Below are 22,428 nucleotides of genomic sequence, written 5' to 3'. Positions count from 1 at the left end.
TGTAAATTTCTGCTGAACGAATGAACTAATTTAGGTAGAAGGAAATACAATAAACACTCTAACTCCAATCAGGCACATCTATTCCCCATATTTCTAACATAGAAGGTTTACTGTTGTTGTTAGGTTTCACTGAGTCTATTTTCGACTAAGAATGACCCAACATTACACAGTAGAACTGCCCCATATGATTTTCTAGGCTATAATCTTTATGGCAGCAGATCGCCACATCTTTTCTCCTGTGGAGTTGCTGAGTGGGTTTGAACCACTAACCTTTTGGTTAGATGGTTAGCAGCTGAGCACTTAACTGCTGCATCATCAGGGCTCCTTAAACGGCTTATACTCAACTTTTAAATCCTTGCTTATGATAACCTAATTAAATTTTCTGCCTGTCAAAGTATGGCTTTCTCATGATAACGAAAACTTACAGAGGGCAGATTCTTTACACTGCGCCTGGCACAGTGCGAGAGCCATAAAAAAAAAAAAAAAAAAGTATGGCTTTCTCATAAAGAAAACTTACAGAGGGCAGGTTCTTTACACTGTGCCCTGCACAGTGCGAGAGCCATAGGAGGTACTGAAAAAATACCTTAAAATAGAGCCAATCATGTAGTAGTGATTCTTACTCATCAAAGCAGTAAACTAAGAGTAGCAGAATAACCTATGCTTATGCTAAAAAAAAAAAACTTTTTTTTTTTTTTATGTTAGCAATTAGTTTTTTACCCCCCTCTTTGTTAATGAACCAGCAGAAGAGATTTCACTACAAACCTGCATTGCCAGTACTTGGTGGTCTCTGAGGGGCTCCAGGGGATACATTTCTATGTAATGTGGCTTGAGGTGGAGAGAGCATGCTTGAATCTGCTAACGCTGAGCTGGATGTCAAAGATGGGGACACAAGTGAACTCCCTGGGTTCGTGTAGGACAAAGCATTAGGGCTAGTCACAGGGACTGTGACAGACATTGAGAAGTTTTGAGGTGGCAAACCAGGCTGCAAATAAGAACAAGGAAGAGAAAACTGTTAGTTTAATTTTCATCTATATTAAATAACTTACAAGCTTTAATTTGACAAGATACCTCTAGCAATTAAAAACAGAGAATGGAGATGGATTCTTAAATCTATTTGCAGATTTAAGCTATTTTTCTTTAGAACTGTACTTTAACGTGGATACGTTTGACATGAACATTTTCAGTTTCAATTTTTATACATTGATATTATATATACTAATGTAATCTATATATTTCAAATATTCTTATGGATGAAAATCAGAGGTTAGAATCTGATAACAGAGCAGTGTAGACAAATTTAGACATGAAAAATATATTACTGTCACCAACCAAATCAAACCAAACCCAGTGCCGTCGAGTCAATTCCGACTCACAGTGATCCTATAGGACAGAGTAGAACTGCCCCATAGAGTTTCCAAGGAGCGCCTGGTGGATTTGACCTGCCAACCCTTTGGTTAGCAGCCGTAGCACTTGACCACTACACCACCAGGGTTTCCTCATTGTCACCAAGTACGCATAAATTAGCAACACTACATTTCTACAAGGAGATTCCCAATATAACAAAAGGGGAAAAAGTGTGTACATTTATTACCAACTTAATATGCCAAACATGGGATATTATAAAAAAAAGTTCAGGTCTGATTTAACTGGCTGGCATTCTTAATGGGCAAAACTAAAGAAAAACCAAGTTATTATATACATAACACAATGTAACCTTGGTATAATGAAGCTGCAAAGAAACTTTAAAATTTAAACAACAAAATTACTGACAAGCTAGTACAGAAATTTTTGATAAGAGTTCTTTGAACTATACTAAGTTACAAATATTGTAAATGCTATCTTCCTTCCTTCCAAAATATTCCACACCTAAATTCATTAATATTTTTGGGTTCCCCAATATTACACTTCTATTTTCCTCTTGCATTTCTCGCATACACCATTTATAATACACTCATTAACCATCAAATGACATACTGCGCTGGGCAAATTTGTTGCAAAAGACCTCATTAAAGTATTAAAAAGCAAGGCTGTTGCTTTGAGGACTAAGGGGTGCCTGACTCAGGCCATGGTATTTTTAGTTGCTTCATATGCATGTGAAATAAGGAAGAATTGATGCCTTTGAATTATGGTGTTGGCAAAGAATACTGAATATACCATGGACTGCCGGAAAAACGAACAAACTTGTCTTAGAAGAAGCACAGCCACAATGTTCTTTAGAAGCAAGGATGGTGAGACTTGGTCTCAAGTACTCTGGACATGTTATCAGCAGGGATCAGTCCCTGGAGAAGGACATCGTGCTTGGTAAAGTGAAAAAGAGGAATGCCCTCAACGAGACGAACTGACACAATGGCTCACAGCAATGGGCTCAAACAAAGCAACAACTGTGAGGATGGTTAAGGATCAGGTAGTGTTTCCTTCTGTTGCATGAATATAGGGTCACTATGGGTTGGAACTGACTCAACAGCACCTAACACAACAACAAATTCACCATGATAAACAGCAGCCCGCTCTATAATCTAAAGTGAGAGGAGAAAAAAATCTCCTTTCCCCCACATTTTAAAACAGTGATTTACGAAGTAAGGTAATACTGCCAATTCAAAGTTAGAAGGATATATACATAGTCTGTATACTCTATTCAACAGTAACTTATTTCAGATGAGAAAGTATATTAAGCAACAAACATAGATCAATCCATGATTTAAAAAATTTCAAAGGTAAAAACAATTTCATTCATGCAGTATTTTTGCCACTTAACATTGACTAGTTATTCCTCGCAACATCCCTGCAAGGTTTATTTTGTTTGCAAACAGTAATGTCATCAGCACAGAAAAGCCCCTTTATATCTATTTTTCATAAGCATCTTCTTAGAGTGCAGATCTATTTTGAAGAAATTATCCATGATGCATTCTTTGGGGCATAGTTTTAAGGAAATCAATCCTAACAATGAAATGAGTATTAGCTTTGGAACCAGTGTGTTCCATGAAGCCTATATTACATATATAAAACCGGGAAATTACATCCAGAACAGCTATTTTAAGTAGTTCTTGCCAATGGAGCTTCAGGTGAGAAGAACTCTTAGAAGAACCATCAAGTTCTGGAATGTGAACTCTGGAAGTAGTTTCACTACAGTTAGATGCATAAGCATAGAAAAAAATTAAATCAACTATTTGTTCTACAACCAGTTTAAAAGCATCGCTTTCTTAAGTTAAACCAGGCATCTCTTCCTTAGTACCTACAGTATGAGAAAAAAACAAGAGTTTGGTAGTATCTGTTGCCAAGTGTGACATTTACAAAGCACAGAGCCCAACAGGCTTAGCCCTACTACTATTACAGCAATTATGTAAGGTGATCATAAATAATTTTGAAATACCAAATTTCATAAGAAATCTAATCACCTCACATTTTATATTCTCAAGATCTACTCAAGTACATCTAATATTTTTTAGAAAAGTCAAGGAAGGGAAAGTAATTCTTATATATCCACTATCTTTAGAATCATGGACTATTAGAGTAGGAATGGGCCTTAATATTTACAAGGGCCAAATCACTCATTTACAGATGGAATCTCAAAGGCACAGGGGTAATAAGTGGCAGAGACTGGATTAGGTCATTTTCCTTTCACTTCTACTTTTAAAACACTGACCATGTATTATTACCAAATTTGAGCAATTTCATTTTAAAATTCTATAAAACCAAAATAAAAATTAGTAAAATGGCAGAGTTTTTTCCTTCTATTTACTATTGTCACCACTCACTGTGAAAATAAACAAGATGTATGGTCAATCTCTTCATGCACAAGATAAAAACACAAACCATACTTTAGTACTCACTGCGATTTTATGATTCCTCATCATATTATCAAACTCCTCATTAATTTTTTTATATTTTTCTTCCGTATGTGGAGTTAGCACATATGAAGTATCAGGGTCTGGGCTGTCGCACCCTCTGTGTTCCTTCTTGTTCAGAGCCTAAATAATGAAGTTAACAAAAAGGATCAACAAATAAAAAGTAGAGGTAAAGTAAAAGTACTTACAGGGCCTCGTTTGAAAATAAAATCACTATCTTCATTTAGTTTGCTGAATCTGTCCTCCGAGAGTGGACTGTGCTCAAAGTAATCGTCAGCATCAGGGCTCTCACAACCATTAAGGCCTTTCTTTCTTAAAGTCTGAAATACAATTGGAAAATTCACACACAAATAATACTAACTTGCCATGAATTTTTCTGTAAAAATTTTAAGAGAGCACAGACTGAATGAACTGAATTATACAAGAGCGAATGAAATGGCTTCAAACGATCACAAACGCACTCTGATTTTTCAGATAAGGTAAACTGTAGATGAAACCAGAATAAACGCTCCTGTTGTACATTAAGAGAAAAGGAATATTTAGTTGTTTGGATTCTCCCTTTCCAAACTACCTACAGGACACTAAGTTATCGCTGCTCCTAATTACACTCCAATCTGATTACAGCCTCATCCACTTATTTACCAGGGCCAGTGAGCCTAAGAACTGAAATGGAAACGTATCCAAATGATGCTTTGAGAGGCTATCGCAGTGCCTTTGTAACAATTTTGCCACTTCACCTACTGAAACGCCTTTCGGCCTATGAGACTTCACCCTATCCATCGGAAAGAATTAACACAGTATCCCAATAATCTGATCCCTGATTTGTTTTTAAATACTAACATTTTCATCTTCCTATGTAATTCTGAGGTATAAAAGCTCAAATATAATACTTATTTATATATTTATAGGTCAGTAATGACTTCTATGACTTCTATGTAGATTACATGTATATTATTAATGACTTTACGTATTAAAAATTTTTTTAATCAGAAAGTTTTTCCCCTTTGCTAGCTCTTCTTAAAGAGCTCCTTTATGGTTTCATTTAATTTACTGAATTGACTTTCTGGAGAATTTTCTTACAGTATCATCAAAATATACCCTAAACCATACTGAGTTTTCTTTCCCCTTGCTTGGGGGTAAAAATATAATGAATATGGATTGGTTTTCTGATTTTTATTTTTTTTAACTTAGAAAGTCATCGTGAAACGACTTGTTTAGTTTTTAAAAGAATAAATGTAAAACCAAGGACTCAGATATGGAATATTAGTTTATTTCTAGAACGTCTAAAGGCTTGCTTTTTAAAATCCTTATGGGTCTTATTTTAAGGTGTTGTTATTTGCTGTTGAGTCAGCTCCAGCTCACAGCGATGCTATAAGACGGAGTAGAAGCGACCCACAGGATTTCCAAGGGGCAATTGGTGGATTTGAACTGCTGATCTTTCGGTTAGCAGCTGAGCTCTTAACCAGTATGCCACCAGGGTACCCGCATAAGTTCATTAATATTATTTAAATTATATTTAAAGTGTATTTTTAATAATTCATAATAATAGATCTTAGTATCCTTTAAAAAAAGATTTGCAATAATTATAGACGCTTATTTTACTTTTTTCTTGAAGGAAGTAGAATGTAAACATATAGTACATTAAGAGTGGAGAATTTGTCTCTCTGAAGCCATTTATTTATTTAACTTGATTTTTATTGCATGCATACAGAATCACAGGCGATCATTAGTATAGATACGTTACCTTCTCAAATTCCTTGGCATATACTAGAAATTCCACATACGATGCCTGAAATTTCCATTACACTAAACACGAACGTACAGCAAACATTACACCTGTTATCCCAACATCTGCCTCATGGCACCGAGCTTTGTGGGCCTAACTAATTGCATGGACATTTATGTGCTCTTAGCCATAAGAGGGCCTGTTGTCTGGAACACTAAAGGATGGAGATACTTATCCTCCCCATCCATTGCAACAGTCTGCCTGTGGATTCGCTGCCAGCTGCCAGCAGGAGTCAAACTGTTTAACGGTCACGATACTGGAATATATTTAACTCTGATAACCTACACAGCCCTAAAACACTACCTGCATATAGATTTTGGCAAGCATGAAGTTGGCTTATTTAAAAACCAGAAACCGAAGAGTACTTTGAACATAAATTAGCATTTGACACTTTATTACAACTTTAGGACTAGAAACAACTGATTTACTTTCATTCTAGACTGACATCTCTAGTTTCCCATCATTTTCATATATTTTAAGACTAATAATCTCGCTCTTCTTGATATGATGAAATGCTAATCACTAAACTTTCTACAGACAGCAATCATCAAGTATCTCTTTGAGCATTTTCTAATGTATAGAAGAAAAAGAATATGGTGTTTACTAATTACATGTAATTTTTATTCTACAACAGTAGGGTTAACCCTACTAGTATTCATGGGGACACAAAGCTCTCTCCATTATCTCCAGCTCTGCAAGCCTTCACTTCAGAAGGGGCTCCTGTCATTGTGAGGGAATTTAAGAGGCTGTATCAGCTATGCAGATAACAAGCTAATGTACCTCTGTTTGATATCCAACTTCTGTCTCCCTATCACCAAAACATGAAGAGTTGTTTTGAGGGCCCAACTACCATAAAAAGACTTTTTCTGTCTTCTTTATCATTACCGAACAGCGTAATAGTAAAAGTTTCTCCTGTGTCACTGTTACTAACAAGTGGAATGCTGTTATCTATTAACAAGGCCAGGAGAAGGATACGAGAGACAGGCCAGCTTCAGTTTTGCAACACATTAGCTACAATCAAAAAACACCTGCTCATGAAGAAAACAGTCTGAAAGGTCACCACTATGAGGAACCAGCTTGTAAGTGGAAAAAACTCATCAAGAGTACTAACATTTGCCTGTGTGCACTCTATGGCTATTACTGTTCATTACTGTGTTGCATTCTAAAGTAAACAAAACTCCTAAATTCTTTATTCCTTGCAAATGTGACAGCGTATCAGCGCCATTCTGGCAAACTTAAGGGGAAAACTCAACTGTGCCAAAATAATTTAAAATTTCAGTGGCATCTCCCATTTAAGTTATCTCAGCTGCTTTTCTGGAATATAATTGTATTCTTAAATATATATTATAAACTGGTAAAGGGATCTGTTGTGATGAGCAATTATTAACCAACTTAAGATAACCTGACACAATCTGTCCTATAGCTGTGTTCTAAAACATGTTTAAAAGCTTCAACTGGCACTATTACTTACATAAAATCCTAAAATTAACATACCTATAAATTTTCATCAGCCTATTTCTATAGAAAACAAAAATTTTATTTTTGGAGAACCAGTTAAGCACCTTTAAAAAACAAACATTTTTCTATTTGTCATAACAAAGTTAAGTTTCTATTTTGATTTTAAAGGCTTTTCTTTTTGTGATTTTGAGCACATTGCACATTCTGCACATTGGCATTTACGGTACAAAATGTACATTTTAAAATTATGAATGTCCTTATTTAACATTTACTTTTCAACATTAGTTATGTAAGAACAAATTGTGAAAGACTTCTAAATGGACCAAAAAATATTACTAAGCATCTTTAATGGAAAACTATACATTCTTTAGGGCACCCCTTTGCAAGTTATCTGATTATCTGGGGTCTGGGCCTTTAATGTTTTGAGCTATTTCACAAACTGTAGAGATAAAAGTTAAAGTAGAAAACTGACAGTAATACAAGTATGTGTCTACAGACATTCACATAAACTCTGCCCAGTGGAGGTTCAAGGAGCCCTAGTGACACAGTGGTTGAAGTGACCAACTGCTAACTGAGAGGGCAGCAGTTTGAAACCACGAGCTGCTCCTTGGGAAAATGATGTGGCAGTCTGCTTCCATAGAGATTTACAAGCTTGGAAACCCTATGGGGTTGCTCTGAGTTGGAATTGACACGATGGCAGTGGGTTTGGTATTGGGGGGGGGGGTTTAGTAGAGGTTCAACTGACTTCCTTTCCCCACTGTGGAAGAGGCCAGTTTTTGCATCTCAGAAGCAAATTCATTTTGGCCTTCCTGATGGGCTAACGTATTTGTCTGACCTTTGGATCTGCCTGTTAACTGGTAATAATTTTTCCAGTTCCCCTCCTCAATTAATGAATTAAAATGGTTGACTCACACTCAAGTAATATCTGTTTGAGAGTCATGATTTTACCTAAATTACCTTTTAACAATTATAAAAGTCCAACTACCCTTGACTCGTCATCATTTTTAATAGATGTAAACTTAGTGGGGAAACCCTGGTGGCGTAGTGGTTAAAGTGCTGATATTTGACTTTTTTTTTTATTGTGGTAAAAACATGAAATTTGCTTTATAACAATTCAGTACTTGACTGTTTTTGAACTACACAATACAATTTCATATGGTTTAACCTAAAAGTTTAAGTTACAATAGCTGATACTGTAAAAGGTATTGGGTGATTCCCTAGAGGCTTTCTGATAGGAAGATTAGACTTGGTAACTGGGAATCTTCCTCCTTTATGTGAAGTATGCAGTTACCTATAATCAATTAACATCCAAAGGTTCTAATTCTGGATCTTCTAATAGAAGCACCTGCATTTATTTTAAACCCAGTAGGCTGGAGCATGAACTTGGAAATTTAAAAAACAAAAGCCCAATTTTTCTAGAGTAAGGAAAACTCCACGACATCTATTGAGGGTCAACACAATTTTAAAAAATCTATATAGCACTGCAATAAAGAGGGCACAGTTCATCAAATGTTTTCTCCTAAGCCAAAAAAGGAAAAAAAAAAAAAAAACAAAAAACCCCAGTGTCCTCAAGTCAATTCGGATACTTAGTGACCCTTTAGCTCAATGGCACTGGGTGGTAAGGACAGAGTAGAAGCGCCCCACAGGGTTTCCAAAGCTGTAGACTTTACGTAAGCAGGCTGCCACATCTTTCTCCAACAGAGTGGCTGGTGGGTTTGAATCAACGACCTTTCAGTTAGCAGCCGAGCGCTTTAACCAATGCACCACCAAGACAGTGCCATATTGAAGCTTTTTCTTTAAACTGAGGAATTATGGTTTGATTACAAAAATGGTTAATTGGACAATGACTCAGAATATCGCTTTATTTTTATATGAAGACCATCACCTGTGCCTTCAAGAGAGTCATCTTGCAAATAAATTAGCCTTGGTGTTGTGGATGAGAGACCATGCGGCCCGAGATGGAGTTAATGGTGTCGTGAAGCCAGGTACTCCCTCCTGTCTCTGGGTGACCTCTGCCTCTACTCTTTTCATTAATCAGCTATGGGCTTTAGCTTGAGCTATTTCAGACAGGTCTCTCTATTCCTTATCATCAAAGAATCTTAATGAAGTGAACTGTCAGTGACCCTTCTGGTCACAATTTCATAGTCTCCCTATCCAAGACATTGAAGTTCCAAAACCAGTCTGGTCAGTGCCTTTACAACCTAGTGCCCAGGAAGGATTCTAAATCTGACCATGAGATGACTGAAGCTTACTCCCTGTTCTGGCCAAAGAAGATTGATTGAAATAATGGGACATATACCAACAGAGCTCTTTAAAGTCATGTGTTCTGTTGTTCTAGTTATAAAGTACTAGCGACTTTCAAGTTCAGGAAACATTTACTAAATTGTGGGTGTAACTACTGCTTGGCAGGCCCTATCCACTTGCCTCTTCTTTTCTAGCTATATATTAAATTTGTTGGTGAAACGAGAGATGGAAAAAGAGAATACTGGGAAGGGGAGAGGGAGAAGAAACTTGAGGAGGCAAGAACAATGCTAGTTGGAATTTTTTAAAAATAAGTACATCAGTGTTTTTTTCCATAATACAATTTTAAATACAAATTTCAAAATGAATTACTAGGCATAGGCAAAAAATTTATAGTTGATATAGCTCATGTTAAACTAACAGCAAAAAATAATATATTTGAACTTGTAGACTCATTTCCATGAGTTATGTGTAAGCACATGCACATATGTGTGCATATATAATTATATATGTATTAGATTAATATAACAAACATATATATATATTTTTTATATTATTACAATACTTGGTGTTTGTAAAATAAGAAAATCTAGTATTCAGGATATCTTTCACTGCAAATATGTTTTAAAAATATTTAAACCACATGAGGTCTGAAATAAGGATTCATAAAAATCCCAGAGGATGACATTTTCTGCAATGTTGAGACATGCTACTAAATTTTGGATCTGAGAGGCTATTTTGCCTGAGTATTTATCAAAGCCCATGCTTAGCAAGAGCTGGATTTTTAACTACTGCCTACCAAGAATTGAAACGTTTTTAATACATGCCTCAATTTTATAATGGAAATTGTTTAAGGATTATAACTGGTTGCCAAATTCCATTCCAAAGTAATAAAATCGCAGTATACAAAAGTGAAATTATGAGATTAAAAGTACTCAAAACATCTATACCAAACCAAACCCACTGCCTTCGAGTCGATTCAGTTCACAGCGACCCTACAGGACAGAGCAGAGGTGCCCCATTTGGATTCCGAGGCTGTAAATCTTTACAGAAGCAGGCTGCCACATTCTTCTCCGCAGAGCGGCTGGTAGGCTCAAACTACCAACTCTTTTGGTTAGCAGCTGAGCACCTGGACCACTGCACCACCAAGGCTCCTGAAAAGGTGTACATGCATCATTCTTAAAGGCAAGGGACTAGTCAATTACATCAATCCACAATTTCACCAGCCAACTTACATCTCATTTCTGTGATGGAGCTGGACAGTAAGTGCTCCATCAACACTGGCTGGATGGGTAGGCAGTCATTACAGCACCAGGTACACATGAGTACTTGTACAATAAAGGAATAGTACGTCTTCAGTTCCCAGGACTTAGACTGTTAGAGTATTTTAAAAATGAGACAAGTTCTCCTTTTCCCCACTTTTAACAACTGCTTCCTATTTTGAAATATTCTTTCCAGGCACTTAGGGAACAAAAACACTTAATTTTTTTTAACTGTGAAATATTTAAAGTACATAAAAATTCATATACAACTCAGCAAATAATTATAAAATGAACACCACTGGCTGCAATCAGGGCAAAAAATAAAACCATTATCAGAACCCTGTATTTCTTCCTTCACTCACACAAGTAACTTTTTCCTTCCCTCTTTACAGGCAGCACCCTTTTGACTCTGTGGCGACAATCTTCTGGATTTCTTTATAGGTTTACCAACAATACACATATCACCAAAAATGTTTTAGTTTTGCTTATTTTTGAATATTATGTGAAAGGATTTCTTTATAGGTTTACCAACAATACACATATCACCAAAAATGTTTTAGTTTTGCTTATTTTTGAATATTATGTGAAAGGAACCATATGTAACGTATTTTAGTCTTGCTTCCTTCATTATATGAGATTCATCTACAGGGTTGCAGAAAGCTATAGTTGCATCATTTTCACTGAATATCATATTCTGTTGTATGAAATAAAAAACTATCCATTTCACTGCAGGTAGACATTAAAGTTACTTGAAGCTTTTGGATGTGAACATTTTTGTAGACACAGTACGTATCTGCACACATTTCTCTAGGGTACATTCCTAGGACTGGAAACGTTCATCAAATACATGGATTTCAGGTACATGAGGTAATGCCAACTTTTTAAAAGTAGTTCCATCAATGTACATGCCTACCTGCAATGATTTAATTTGCATACCCCTAAACTACTGGCAACCCTGGTGGCATAGTGGTTAAGTGCTATGGCTGTTAAGCAAGAGGTCAGCAGTTCGAATCCACCAGGTGCTCCTTGGAAACTCTACCGGGCAGTTCTACTCTGTCCTACAGGGTCACTGGGAGTTGGAATCAACTCACAGCAGTGGGTGGGTTGGTTGGTAATTACTATTGAAATTATGCTCATTTCATATCTATTGGCCATTTGGATTTTCTCTTTTGTAAAGTGCCTGTTCAAGTACTGTCTCTTTCTTAAAGGCTTGTAGTAGTTCTTTTACATGTAGTCATTATTAAGTCCTTTGTTACAAATTTTATGCATTGGGAAAATCTTTTCCCATTCTGCAGCATGTTTTATTCTCACCTTTTGATGACGAGGGGCTATTCCTTTTAATATACCGTATTTTTACGCAAGTAATGTGCACCTTCTGCACTGCCTTGCTGGCTACACCCTCCTCCCACGAGGAGAGGACTGGCATTGCGGTGCTTGTAAGGGTGCCTCGTGTGGGGAGGGTGCGGCCAGCAAACAGATGCTGAAGATGTATGTTATTTGTGTAAAAATATGGTAGTCAAATTTGTCATTTTTTTCCTTTAGAGTCATCCTTCATGATAGCAATTTTTATGTCTTGCATAAGAAATCCTTCCCTACCTCAAAATTGCTACCTAAAATTCTATAATATCTTCTAAAAAGCTTTAACATTTTGTCTTTCGTATTTAGGTCTATAATTTTTCTGAAGGTGATTTTGTGTAAGATATGAAGGAGCATTCAATTTAATGTTTTTTCCATACAGATAACCAACTGCCCCAGCACCATTTTGCCACCTATGTCATATATCAGGAGACCCTGGTGGTGTAGTGGTTAAGAGCTACGGCTGCTAACCAAAAGGTTAGCAGTTCAGACCCACCAGGCACTCCCTGAAAACCCTATGGGGCAGTTCTACTCTGTCCTATAGGGTTGCTATGAGTCAGAATTGACTCAACAATAGCAGGTTTGGTTTTTGGTTTGGTCATATATCAATTATCCATATATACACGGTTCTGTTTCTGGGCTATTATCTCATTGATATGTTTGTTATTTATACCAATGCCACAGTATCTTAGTTACTATAACTTTAAAATTAGCCTCAGTATCTTCCAGAGCAAACCCTCCCACCACCCTGTTGTTGTTCTTCAGAATGTCTAATCTTCTTTCTCCTTTGAATCCCCTACGTATTTCAAAATAAGTTGTTGAATTCTTTATAAAATAGAACTTGCTGGGATTTTCACTGTCATTTCACTGAATCTACACAGATTATTTTATGTACCCAGAAATACACAATATTGAGATTTCCAATCTATGAACACTGTATAACTCTGTTAAGTCAACCCTGCATTCCTGGGATAAATCCAATTTAGCCATGATATATTACTCCTTTTATATATTGCTGGATTTAATTTCTACAGAAGTTAGCATAAGTAATGCAAAATGCTTTAACAAACAAATTCACAAATCTCTGCAGCTTAACACAATGAAAGTCTACTTCTTATTCATACAGAGCAGAGGATGTTGCTTAATCTGCGACAGACTCAGATGAAATTGTTCAGGGTCCTTTAACTGTGGTTCCACATAGGAACCTAAAAGATCCCATCTCAATCTCTGCCACTGGCTAGCACACTGGGACCAAAGAGTATGAAGGATTACGTGGGAGATATTTTATAGGTCAGGCCTGCAAGTAGTGTGTATCACTTCCACTAACATTCCATTGGCCACAGCTCAGCCATATGACTGACTACTCCTAACGGCAAGAAAGGCTGATACAAAGAGCCTAGACGTGTGCCCAAGCAGTAGAGGAACTGGGTCATTGTAAAAATAAAAAAAGACATGAGCACAGAGATGTGGACTAATACTGTGCTTCAGGAGTTATGCATTTACATCCAGTAAGACTGATTTACAATTTTTCTTTCTAGAGCTCTTCTTGTTGGTTTTGTTATCAAGGTTAGGCTTCACATAAGGGAGTGTTCCCTCTTTTTCTATTCTCCAGAAGAGTTTGTAAAATATTAGCATTACTTCTTCCTTAAAAATCTGCTAGTGCTTGCTCATGAAGCCATATGAACTTGAAGTTTTCTTGTGGTAAACTTAACAATAAGACTGTGCAGATTTTCTATTTCCTTGTGATTCAGTTTTATTAAGATATATTTTTTGAGAATTTGTCCACCGAGTTAAAATTCTGAGGCACAGCATTATCTTGAAATTATACATGCTTAAAAGTATTTAATTCTTCGATGGAGCTGATTTCCAGTGCACTGTGAAGCTAGGAAAGTAAATCCTCATAAATCCTGGGTCTTGGCTCTTCACTATCCCTCTCTCGCATCTGTCCTCTCTCCTGTTTTTTGGCTATTACACAAATGACTTATTTTGCTTTTTTTTTTTCATCCAACATTTACTGAGAACACCATACTAACACTAATAAAACAGGCAAGGGTCAGTGTCCACATGAAGCTTGTGGAGGTCATCTGACCTTCTCATAAAGAGTACTTTATCATGGCAGCCTGCCTCGGCCTTCGCCCTTTTTCCACAACCATGAGGTGGTTTAACTGCAAAGCTGATATATAGGTGTTTTGCCTTCATTTTCAAAGGCTATTTTCTCTGGGTATAGAACTCTAGGATTCCTACCCCCTTCCTCTAGCACATTTATGATATCATTTAATTGTCTCCACATTTCATTTAATTTTTCAGAATTAATCAACACTCCTTTGAAGTAATCTAAGTTTTACTCTATTTTCTGCAGTTTCACTGTGATATAGCTATGCATAATTTTTGTTTTGTTTTTTAACTCTGCATGGGATTTGTTGGGCTTCTAAAATCTGAGGAGTGTGTTGTTTCATCAAACCTGGAAAATTCTGTCATTATCTCTTCATATGTTGCCTCTGCCCTATTCTCTCTCTCTCTCTTTTCTCCCTCTGGAATGTCAAGAGAATGTAGGCTGGAATGTCAAACACAATCCTTCTTGTCTCTCAACTTCTCTTGGTATTTTCCTTTCTTTTTTTATCTCTTTGTGCAGCATTCTAGAAAATTTCTTCAGATCTTTCACTTCACACATTCTTTCTTCAGCTATGTCAAATCTATTTCCAACATAACTACTGATTTTTTTAATTTTGGTTACTGTATTTTTTTCATCCCTAGAAGTATTTCTTCTCAAGACTGCTATGTCACTTCTTTTATAATTCACTGTTTCTTGTAGATATTTTCAAGTTTATCTCTTTTCTTAAAATGTAGAAAGTACAATTCTGTATAATCTATGAGTAATAACAACAGTATCTGAAATATTTGGGAGTCAGTTTCTGCTGTTTTGTTTATTGTACTTGGTCATCTTTGAATGTACAAGAGTTGACTGGTTTATGGGAGGGGGTAGGAATGTGATCTAAACCATTACAATCAGAATTAATCTTAGGATTTTGCTGGGAATCCTGGGACATAATTTATCTCTGATCCTTTAGATGTGCATTTAACAATATGCTAGCTACCATTAAGGAACACGTGTTAATTAAAAAAATTTTTAGTTCCTTAGTTACACTAGCCACATAACAAGTGCTCAAATGTTAAGGACAGATAGAAAACATTTCCATCGCCACAGAAAGTTCTATGGGATAGTGCTGCTTTAGATGATACCGTGCAGAAGGAATGCCTAAAGCTGGCACCGCCATTTTATCAATAGGAAGAAGCCAGTCCAAGAACAAAGCTGATGCATGGGGGAAGGCAGAGGGCTGGAGCCCACCTCAACAAAGCCTAATCTCTACCACACTGCTAGGTTTTTTTGTTATATAACAAATGGACAAAGCAAAAGCCCTTTTTAAAAAAGTTTCAGCAAGGTCTTCTGTTGCTTGCAACCATAAACAACGTAACAAATATGGTATATAGTTTTCAAATGCTTTCACATACATTATTTTAATGGATCCTCAAAACCCACAAGGTTTAATACTGTTCTCTCTATTAAACACTGAGCTTAGTACCTGGCGTACAGTAGGCATTCAATATACAGCTAGTTAATATAAGCAGAATACTAACTAAAGATATTTACTCTGAATCACTAATTAGTGAAATATTAAACAACAGAATTTGAGAGTAAATATCAAACACCTTTCGTAAACTGCTTGAACACCAAACTAAAATTGGGTTACCGAATGTAACATACAAAATTTTCACATCTCAAAGTAACTGTTAAAAACTTAATTCAACTGTAAACATGTGGAAAACAGAAATAAAAACATTTTAATTATAAAACATTATGGTATAATCTCTATATAAACATTAGCGGCATTAAAAAAAAAAGTGATTTTTTTTTTTTTTTTTACCTGTACAAATACTAGTTGTTATTTCTGAGTTCTTTTTTCAGAACACAAATATTTTTGAGGTTTTCAAAATAAATTCTAGAAATAAAAACTCAAGCACAGAAATTACAAGATAACCTGTTATTTGAAAGGAAAATTTCTATAAAAATAAAGCATGGCAGAAAAATGCTCTCCATTGAATTACAAGAGCAAAATTCCAATACACATAACCGAGTTTTTGTTTATTCTCTAAGGCTTAATCAAGCATACAACTTATTTACCAAGGTTTAAAAATTACTATTTCCCAAACAATATTAAAGGTTTATCTTCTGGTGTCTTACTGGTAATGAATTAAAATGAGAACTACAAGAAACATTTTTTGATTAAGGATTTATAATCACAGATCAATGTGGCTAAACATATAATGGTATTATTTATAGAATACCCTTAGTACACACAAGTATCAAAACACATATTAAAAGTTGTGAGTCAACCAACAAAACAAAAACCTGGAAAATTAAAAGGCCTGTTTACTCTTCCAAAATACAGAAGTCCACACTACCATTTGGCATTTTTTACAGGTACAGTGCTGACTGCATAATTCTAAATTAAAAAATAGTTATACCTAATCCATGCCAAGAAGATACCTCTCTTTCTTTAGACTCTAGCTCCCTAAATAGAATGTCTAAAAACTGAGTCACAAAAATAACTCAAAATAACCATGAACACCATACAGCTACCTCCTTGATTTTAAACTGTGTCTGAATTGCCAGGTTTCAAAAAAACTACAAGTCTGCATTAGCCACTTTTTCAAAAAGTAACAGGTATATCATTTAGATTATTTTCAAAAACAACAGGGAAGAACTCAAGTCAAATACAGACTTCACTTCATGAGTATACTGTGAACACTGATAAACGTGTTAAGTATCCAGTATCTTGTGCTCTAAATGAGCTGCTACTTCTAATAGGAGTATAATATCTATATGCTAAAGTATTACTATATGGTGGGAGACATCAAAATCTTGGGATTTTAAGTATCTTGACTCTACACTGAAGTGTATCCAACAAAGGAACTTCCGCAGGAAAATAATAAAAAGTCTTTTACTCTCAGTTTTCTTTTATGTATGTATTTAGTAAATGTAAAGGGGGAATATAAATTCTACTTTGCTTGAAGTATGTATTTATACTTGAGGACATATTTAAAATGAAATAGAATGTAAGACACCTCTGTGAAGTCTTAATATACAGCACAAATATATAAGCAATGAAAACACCATATATAAAAATCTTCAGCTAGTTTTGCCCATCTCAGTGAATGGCACTTCTGTTAATTCGATGGCTCAAGCAAAAACCTAGGAATCACCCCTGAGCCTTCTCGTCCCTTATACATGACATCCAAACCATCTGCAAGCCTTATCAACCCACCTATATATTTATTTTTTATCACAGGACTTACCACTATCTAAAGTTTTTATGCTTTTTTTAAAAAATTATCTTTCTCCCTCTACAACAATATGATCTTGAAAGCACGGTCCTCAACTTTCTTGGTCTCTGCTTGACCCCTAGGTCCCAGAACAGTCAGTGCTCAATAATATTTATTGGACAAATGAAACAGAGGAATAAGATGAGAGAATAAGAATGGCATTTTTTATTTGCTCAAAAACTTAAAAGTTTTTCTTCCCTTAGTTCCACCAGTCTGAGTTGCTTTAAACATATTTTATAACATTTTTTTGTGGCTATTACTTTATGTTGTACTTATTTTTGAAGATTACTTGTTTTGCTGAATAACCACTGAACGATTTAATATAGCAGAATACATTATCCGAACCATATATAACTACACTGCTTATTTATACGTTAACTAATTTTCCTAGAGCCATCTTTATTTTCCAAGTGTCCACAATTCCTTTCAAATAATTTTAGATGGCTTAATTTAATTCATGCTCTGATTAAAAAGCACAGATATAATTTTATCTTCCGACTTCAGCATGTGGGCAAGACTGGCTCTGGACTATAACCAGTTAAGGTGTTGTACAGAACAGCCCTAGAAAAAAGAACCACATCATGCTCATTTTCACTATGTTTTTTAGCTTTAATTTCATAAGCCTATTTACCTATGAACCCTAAATGATTCATTCCTAAGAAACTGCTAGTTTGTTATGTTTAAGAAGGATATTCGTTTCCTAAAAATTCCCATTCTCTCTCTTACACACACAAAAGCAGGAAATGAGGGAAGGAGGCAGGAAGGAGGGCAAAAATAATAGTGGTAAGGTCTACTAATAGTATTTCTTATTAAGATACAAACCCAACCCAAACCCAGTGCCGTCGAGTCAATTCCAACTCATAGCGACCCTCTAGGACAGAGCAGAACTGCCCCATAGAGTTTCCAAGGAGCGCCTGGCAGATTCGATCTGCCGACCCTTTGGTTAGCAGCCGTGGCACTTATTAAGATACAAGGACAACTGGGGAAAAAAAAAAAAGAACACGCAGATGGCTGTTTTCACCATTCTGATTTACAAAAATATAAATAAAAATCTTACTGTTCAAGTGTACCTACAAACGACAAAAAAGCAGGTAATGATTTTTCCTTCTTTCTGTAAATGCATTTCTAAATAATTTTCTATTTTAATATAACATTAAACATTTTAAAACCAATATATTTTAAAACTAATTTTTGAATTAACTTATACTGAAAAGCAAAAGCTTCCCTCTGTTAAAAATTCCAAAAAGAAAACAACAACAAAAAATAAAATAAAATAAAAAATCCAAAAAGACCTGAAGGATCAAAATGGGCCAACACATCACTTTGTTAGGAACAAGGCAGAAACACGGCCAATTATCACTACATCCCCAAAGGAGCCCTCGTGGCGCAATGGTTAAGTGCTCAGCTGCTAACCAAAAGGTTAACGGTTGGACCCACAAGCCACTCCTCAGGAGAAAGACGTGGCGGCCTTGGAAACCCTAGGGCACAGTTCTACTCTGGCCTGTAAGGTCACAATGAGTTGGAATCAACTTGGCAGCAACAGGTTTTCTTTTTTTTTTAATCACTATATTCTGTGTCCAGCACAATGTCTGGTACATAACTCAATAAATATCAGTCCAATAAACACAACAACGTAGAAATAATGCACTATATTCAATGTTTTTACCCTTTTTCTCCTTCCTTATCTTCAACCCCTATTAGGGAAAAATAAGTTATGACGCAGTTCTAGCACAATTTATAGCTTGGGAAATGCAAGATGCTCAGTGAAATCCAGGTGGCTGCTCTACCAAACTACTTCAACGGTTACACAAACCTTCAGGACAAAGTCCAAAGGCCTTCTATAAGCTCTTCCCGATCTGGTTTACTCCTCAGATTTTAGCTATTTCTATTCCTCATACTGTACTGCAGCTATACTTAACTGATTTCAACCCCACAAAATAAATATACTGTGTCTAAGTCCCTAATTCCACATAAGCTTCTCTCTTCATCTCCAACGTCTTTTTTCTACCCCATTTCCCTCTTCAACCCTATCCCTTAAAGGACTCTGGTAATGGTGTCACCTCTCTGACCTCCCAATCCTCTCTTGAACCCTCCTTCTCCCACTGCTCAAAAATTTGACCAATGCATCAAAAACATTCCAGAGCAAAAAGAACAATTTATCTGATGGTAAGATCTAGAACTTTAATTCAATCTCTGACAACACAGGGCACATGAGTATTGGTCAATAATCACAAGAAATATATTACAAAAACGTGAATTATATTACCAGGTGACATATGCAGATCAATCCCCTGCCATGAACTCTTATTTATATATCAACAACATCAATCTCTAATGGACAAATCTAAACTCACAATGAAACACATACACGCACTTAATAGATGCAGCATATCTCCTTATAAAAAGCACACAAATGAAAACCAGTAATTGTATGATAAATAATACTCAAATCTATAGCAAAATAAAAATAGTGGCACTCAAATTGCAAGAGCTACGGTGACTGCTGTGTGAAGTGATGGCGCGGCATGTGACAGGTGGGACGAGGGAGAGGAGGGCCGTGAGGATTGTGTGCCTCACCCTGTGAGTCATCATCCTGCTGCTTCAGGCTCTGTTAGGAACAAAAGAGCAGGGCAGGGGGCTGGAGGTGGAGGGAAGCTTTGTCTTGTCTTCAGAGGTCTCATTTTTTCCCTTTCCCTGCTGCTCCACTGCAGCTCTGTAAAACATTAGGCAAGCCTCTTAAAAAACACTCCCTGTCTGGTTCCATTCCTCATCTGTAAAATGGGGAGAATAAAACTGACTGGCTCACAAAGCCTCTTTGAGGGTGTTATAACACTGTCAGAAAACCTAGGCATAACCACGCCTCCAATTCTGTAAGGCCAGCACTAGATGATCTCAGGAGACAAAAGTCATTCGGCTTCCTTTTCTGCACAACTGAGGAAGAGGATTTCATCTTCCACCCATCCTCACCATACCCTCTAATACACATTCAGAGAAGCTCCTATTAGCATACAGAATCAGTTTGAAAAGCAACCTCATAGAAATTTGTTCCCTCGTTTGCAATTCACACCAATACTATTTTGAATACTAATTTACATTCTATTTTGAATTTGTGCTAGCTAACAGCTTAAAATTATTTCAGGGGATATTCTTGGAGATATATTTAAAAAGCTGATGACCAATGCCAAGACAGTGCATGTCACTTGAAGCTTCTGGTCTACCACTGCACTTAGGACAAGTTAATCCAATTTAATACATGAATGTTTAGGCCTCACTGCAGAAACTCCTGATTCAGTAAGGTCTAGGGTGAGACATTTCTAGAATTTGCACTTCTAGCAAGTTCCCTGGTGATGCTGATGCCACCTACCTGAGGAGGGCACTTTGAGAACTACTAATTGTAAAAGGGTGATCCCGGCATGACCACTTTTACTACCAGCTGTTTTTACTTACTAGTTCACAGATGCATCTTATATTGGTCCCATATCTTCCTATCTTTAAGATACTGATTATTTCCAAATTCCTCTGTAATTTGAAAGCAGGCAAGGATTATTAAAGACTTGAAAAAGCAGATTTTCTCTTCCTTCATCACGGATATTATAAAATATAACTTTACAAACCTTATAGCACAATATTACAAATTTTCCATCATTTTTACTTAATTCTATTATAATATCTTTAGCTTCTTTTTTGTAGCTCTGAACCTTCAGCTGCCATCCATTTTCGACCTCAATTTCCTCAACTATGAAATGGAGACAATAAAAAGGATTCAATAAAATACAAATAGAAGCCCTTGGAAGACTATAAGGCCATAAACCCAAAAACACCAAACCCAGTGCCACTGAGTCGATTCCGACTCATAGCGACCCTACAGGACAGAGTAGAACTGCCCCATAGTTTCCAAGGAGCACCTGGCGGATTTGAACTGCCGACCCTTTGGTTGGCAGCCATAGCACTTTAACCACTACGCCACCAGGGTTTCCATAAGGACATATTAGGTACTTAATAAATGTCACCTATTATTCTTACTGGAAACCCTGGTGGCATAGTGGTTAAGTGCTATGGCTGCTAACCAAAAGGTCTGTAGTTCGAATCCATCAGGCACTCGTTGGAAACTCTATGGGACAATTCTACCCTGTCCTGTAGGGTTGCCATGAGTTGGAATTTGACTTGACGTCAATGGTTTTTATTTTAAAATTCTTATTGCTATTATCCTAATATTCTGTTCATTATTGAGAAAAACTTACATCTGCTATATATTTCACATCATTGGTATATATGTAATATTTATTTACGGTGAAAAGTTCTAGAGCTCCACTGGATTCAGTATACTGGGGAGTCAAGGGGAAGGAGTAAGTCTCAAATACTCAGGTTCTAATCCCAGTTCTGCCATTAAATTGCTACATGACTCTGGGCAAGTCACTTAACCTGAGTCTCAATTTCTACTTCTGAAAAAGCTTACCTTAGATGTGAAGATCAAATGAGAAAATATAAGTAGAATTTTTTTTTAAGTACTGTAGTACTCCTGTGGTAAAGAAAATGCCTCCATTTGGGAATAGTTCACAAGATCAATTCAACAAGAGAGATCAATGACCATGGCTCCTATATTTACACCCTTAATGATAATACAATGATCTGAATCTCCACACAAGCCATTTACAGCATATTCTCCAATGCCTCCAAGTCACGGCTACTTAAAATTATGAGTGCAGAAATATTTAACATTCCTGCAAAGTGAAGAATAAAAAATGTGGATACAAAAGCAATGCCAGGCTTTTATGATGTAGCAGCTGCTAAAATCCTAATTTCATGCCTTTTAGCATAATTTTCATTTTGATGCAGAACCCCAATGCTTCTAGGCTCTTAGTATGAATTTTAATGGCAACTGCCTGGATTGGTGATTTTCAACTCTATTTTCTGACACATCAAATTTTCTTACAGAATTTCATTATACAGTTCACAAGTTTTTAGATCTTAATTTATTAAAAAGAAAATCTAGGGGTTGTAACATTTTCTTCGTACATTTAAATTACTACTTACGTAGAACCAAACAAAAGTCTGCCACCTATTTTTCTATCAATGCTTAAGAACATGAAAAGGTACA

At 36.2% G+C, this 22,428-nt stretch overlaps 1 protein-coding gene across 4 annotated transcripts in view; it reads right to left on the bottom strand.

The window, feature by feature from the left end:
* The window catches only part of MEF2A (myocyte enhancer factor 2A), a 211,813-nt gene that overhangs the window by 52,908 nt on the left and 136,477 nt on the right, over positions 1 to 22,428 (bottom strand). For 2 of the 4 annotated variants that reach the window (XM_049906144.1, XM_049906143.1), the window contains exons 4-5: positions 3,831 to 3,968; positions 763 to 982 (exon numbers count right to left, since the gene is read on the bottom strand). In XM_049906144.1, the coding sequence (XP_049762101.1) occupies positions 763 to 982; positions 3,831 to 3,968 (358 nt within the window). Of the gene's footprint in view, positions 1 to 762; positions 983 to 3,830; positions 3,969 to 4,033; positions 4,166 to 22,428 lie in introns of all 4 variants that reach the window. The other 2 variants (XM_049906146.1, XM_049906145.1) reach the window with 2 other exon arrangements.

Source organism: Elephas maximus, chromosome 13, assembly GCF_024166365.1.
Source record: "Elephas maximus indicus isolate mEleMax1 chromosome 13, mEleMax1 primary haplotype, whole genome shotgun sequence".
Taxonomy (NCBI): Eukaryota; Metazoa; Chordata; class Mammalia; order Proboscidea; family Elephantidae; genus Elephas; species Elephas maximus.
The sequence above is the reverse complement of the archived record's forward strand: the minus strand, read 5'-3'. Positions and strand labels throughout refer to the sequence as shown.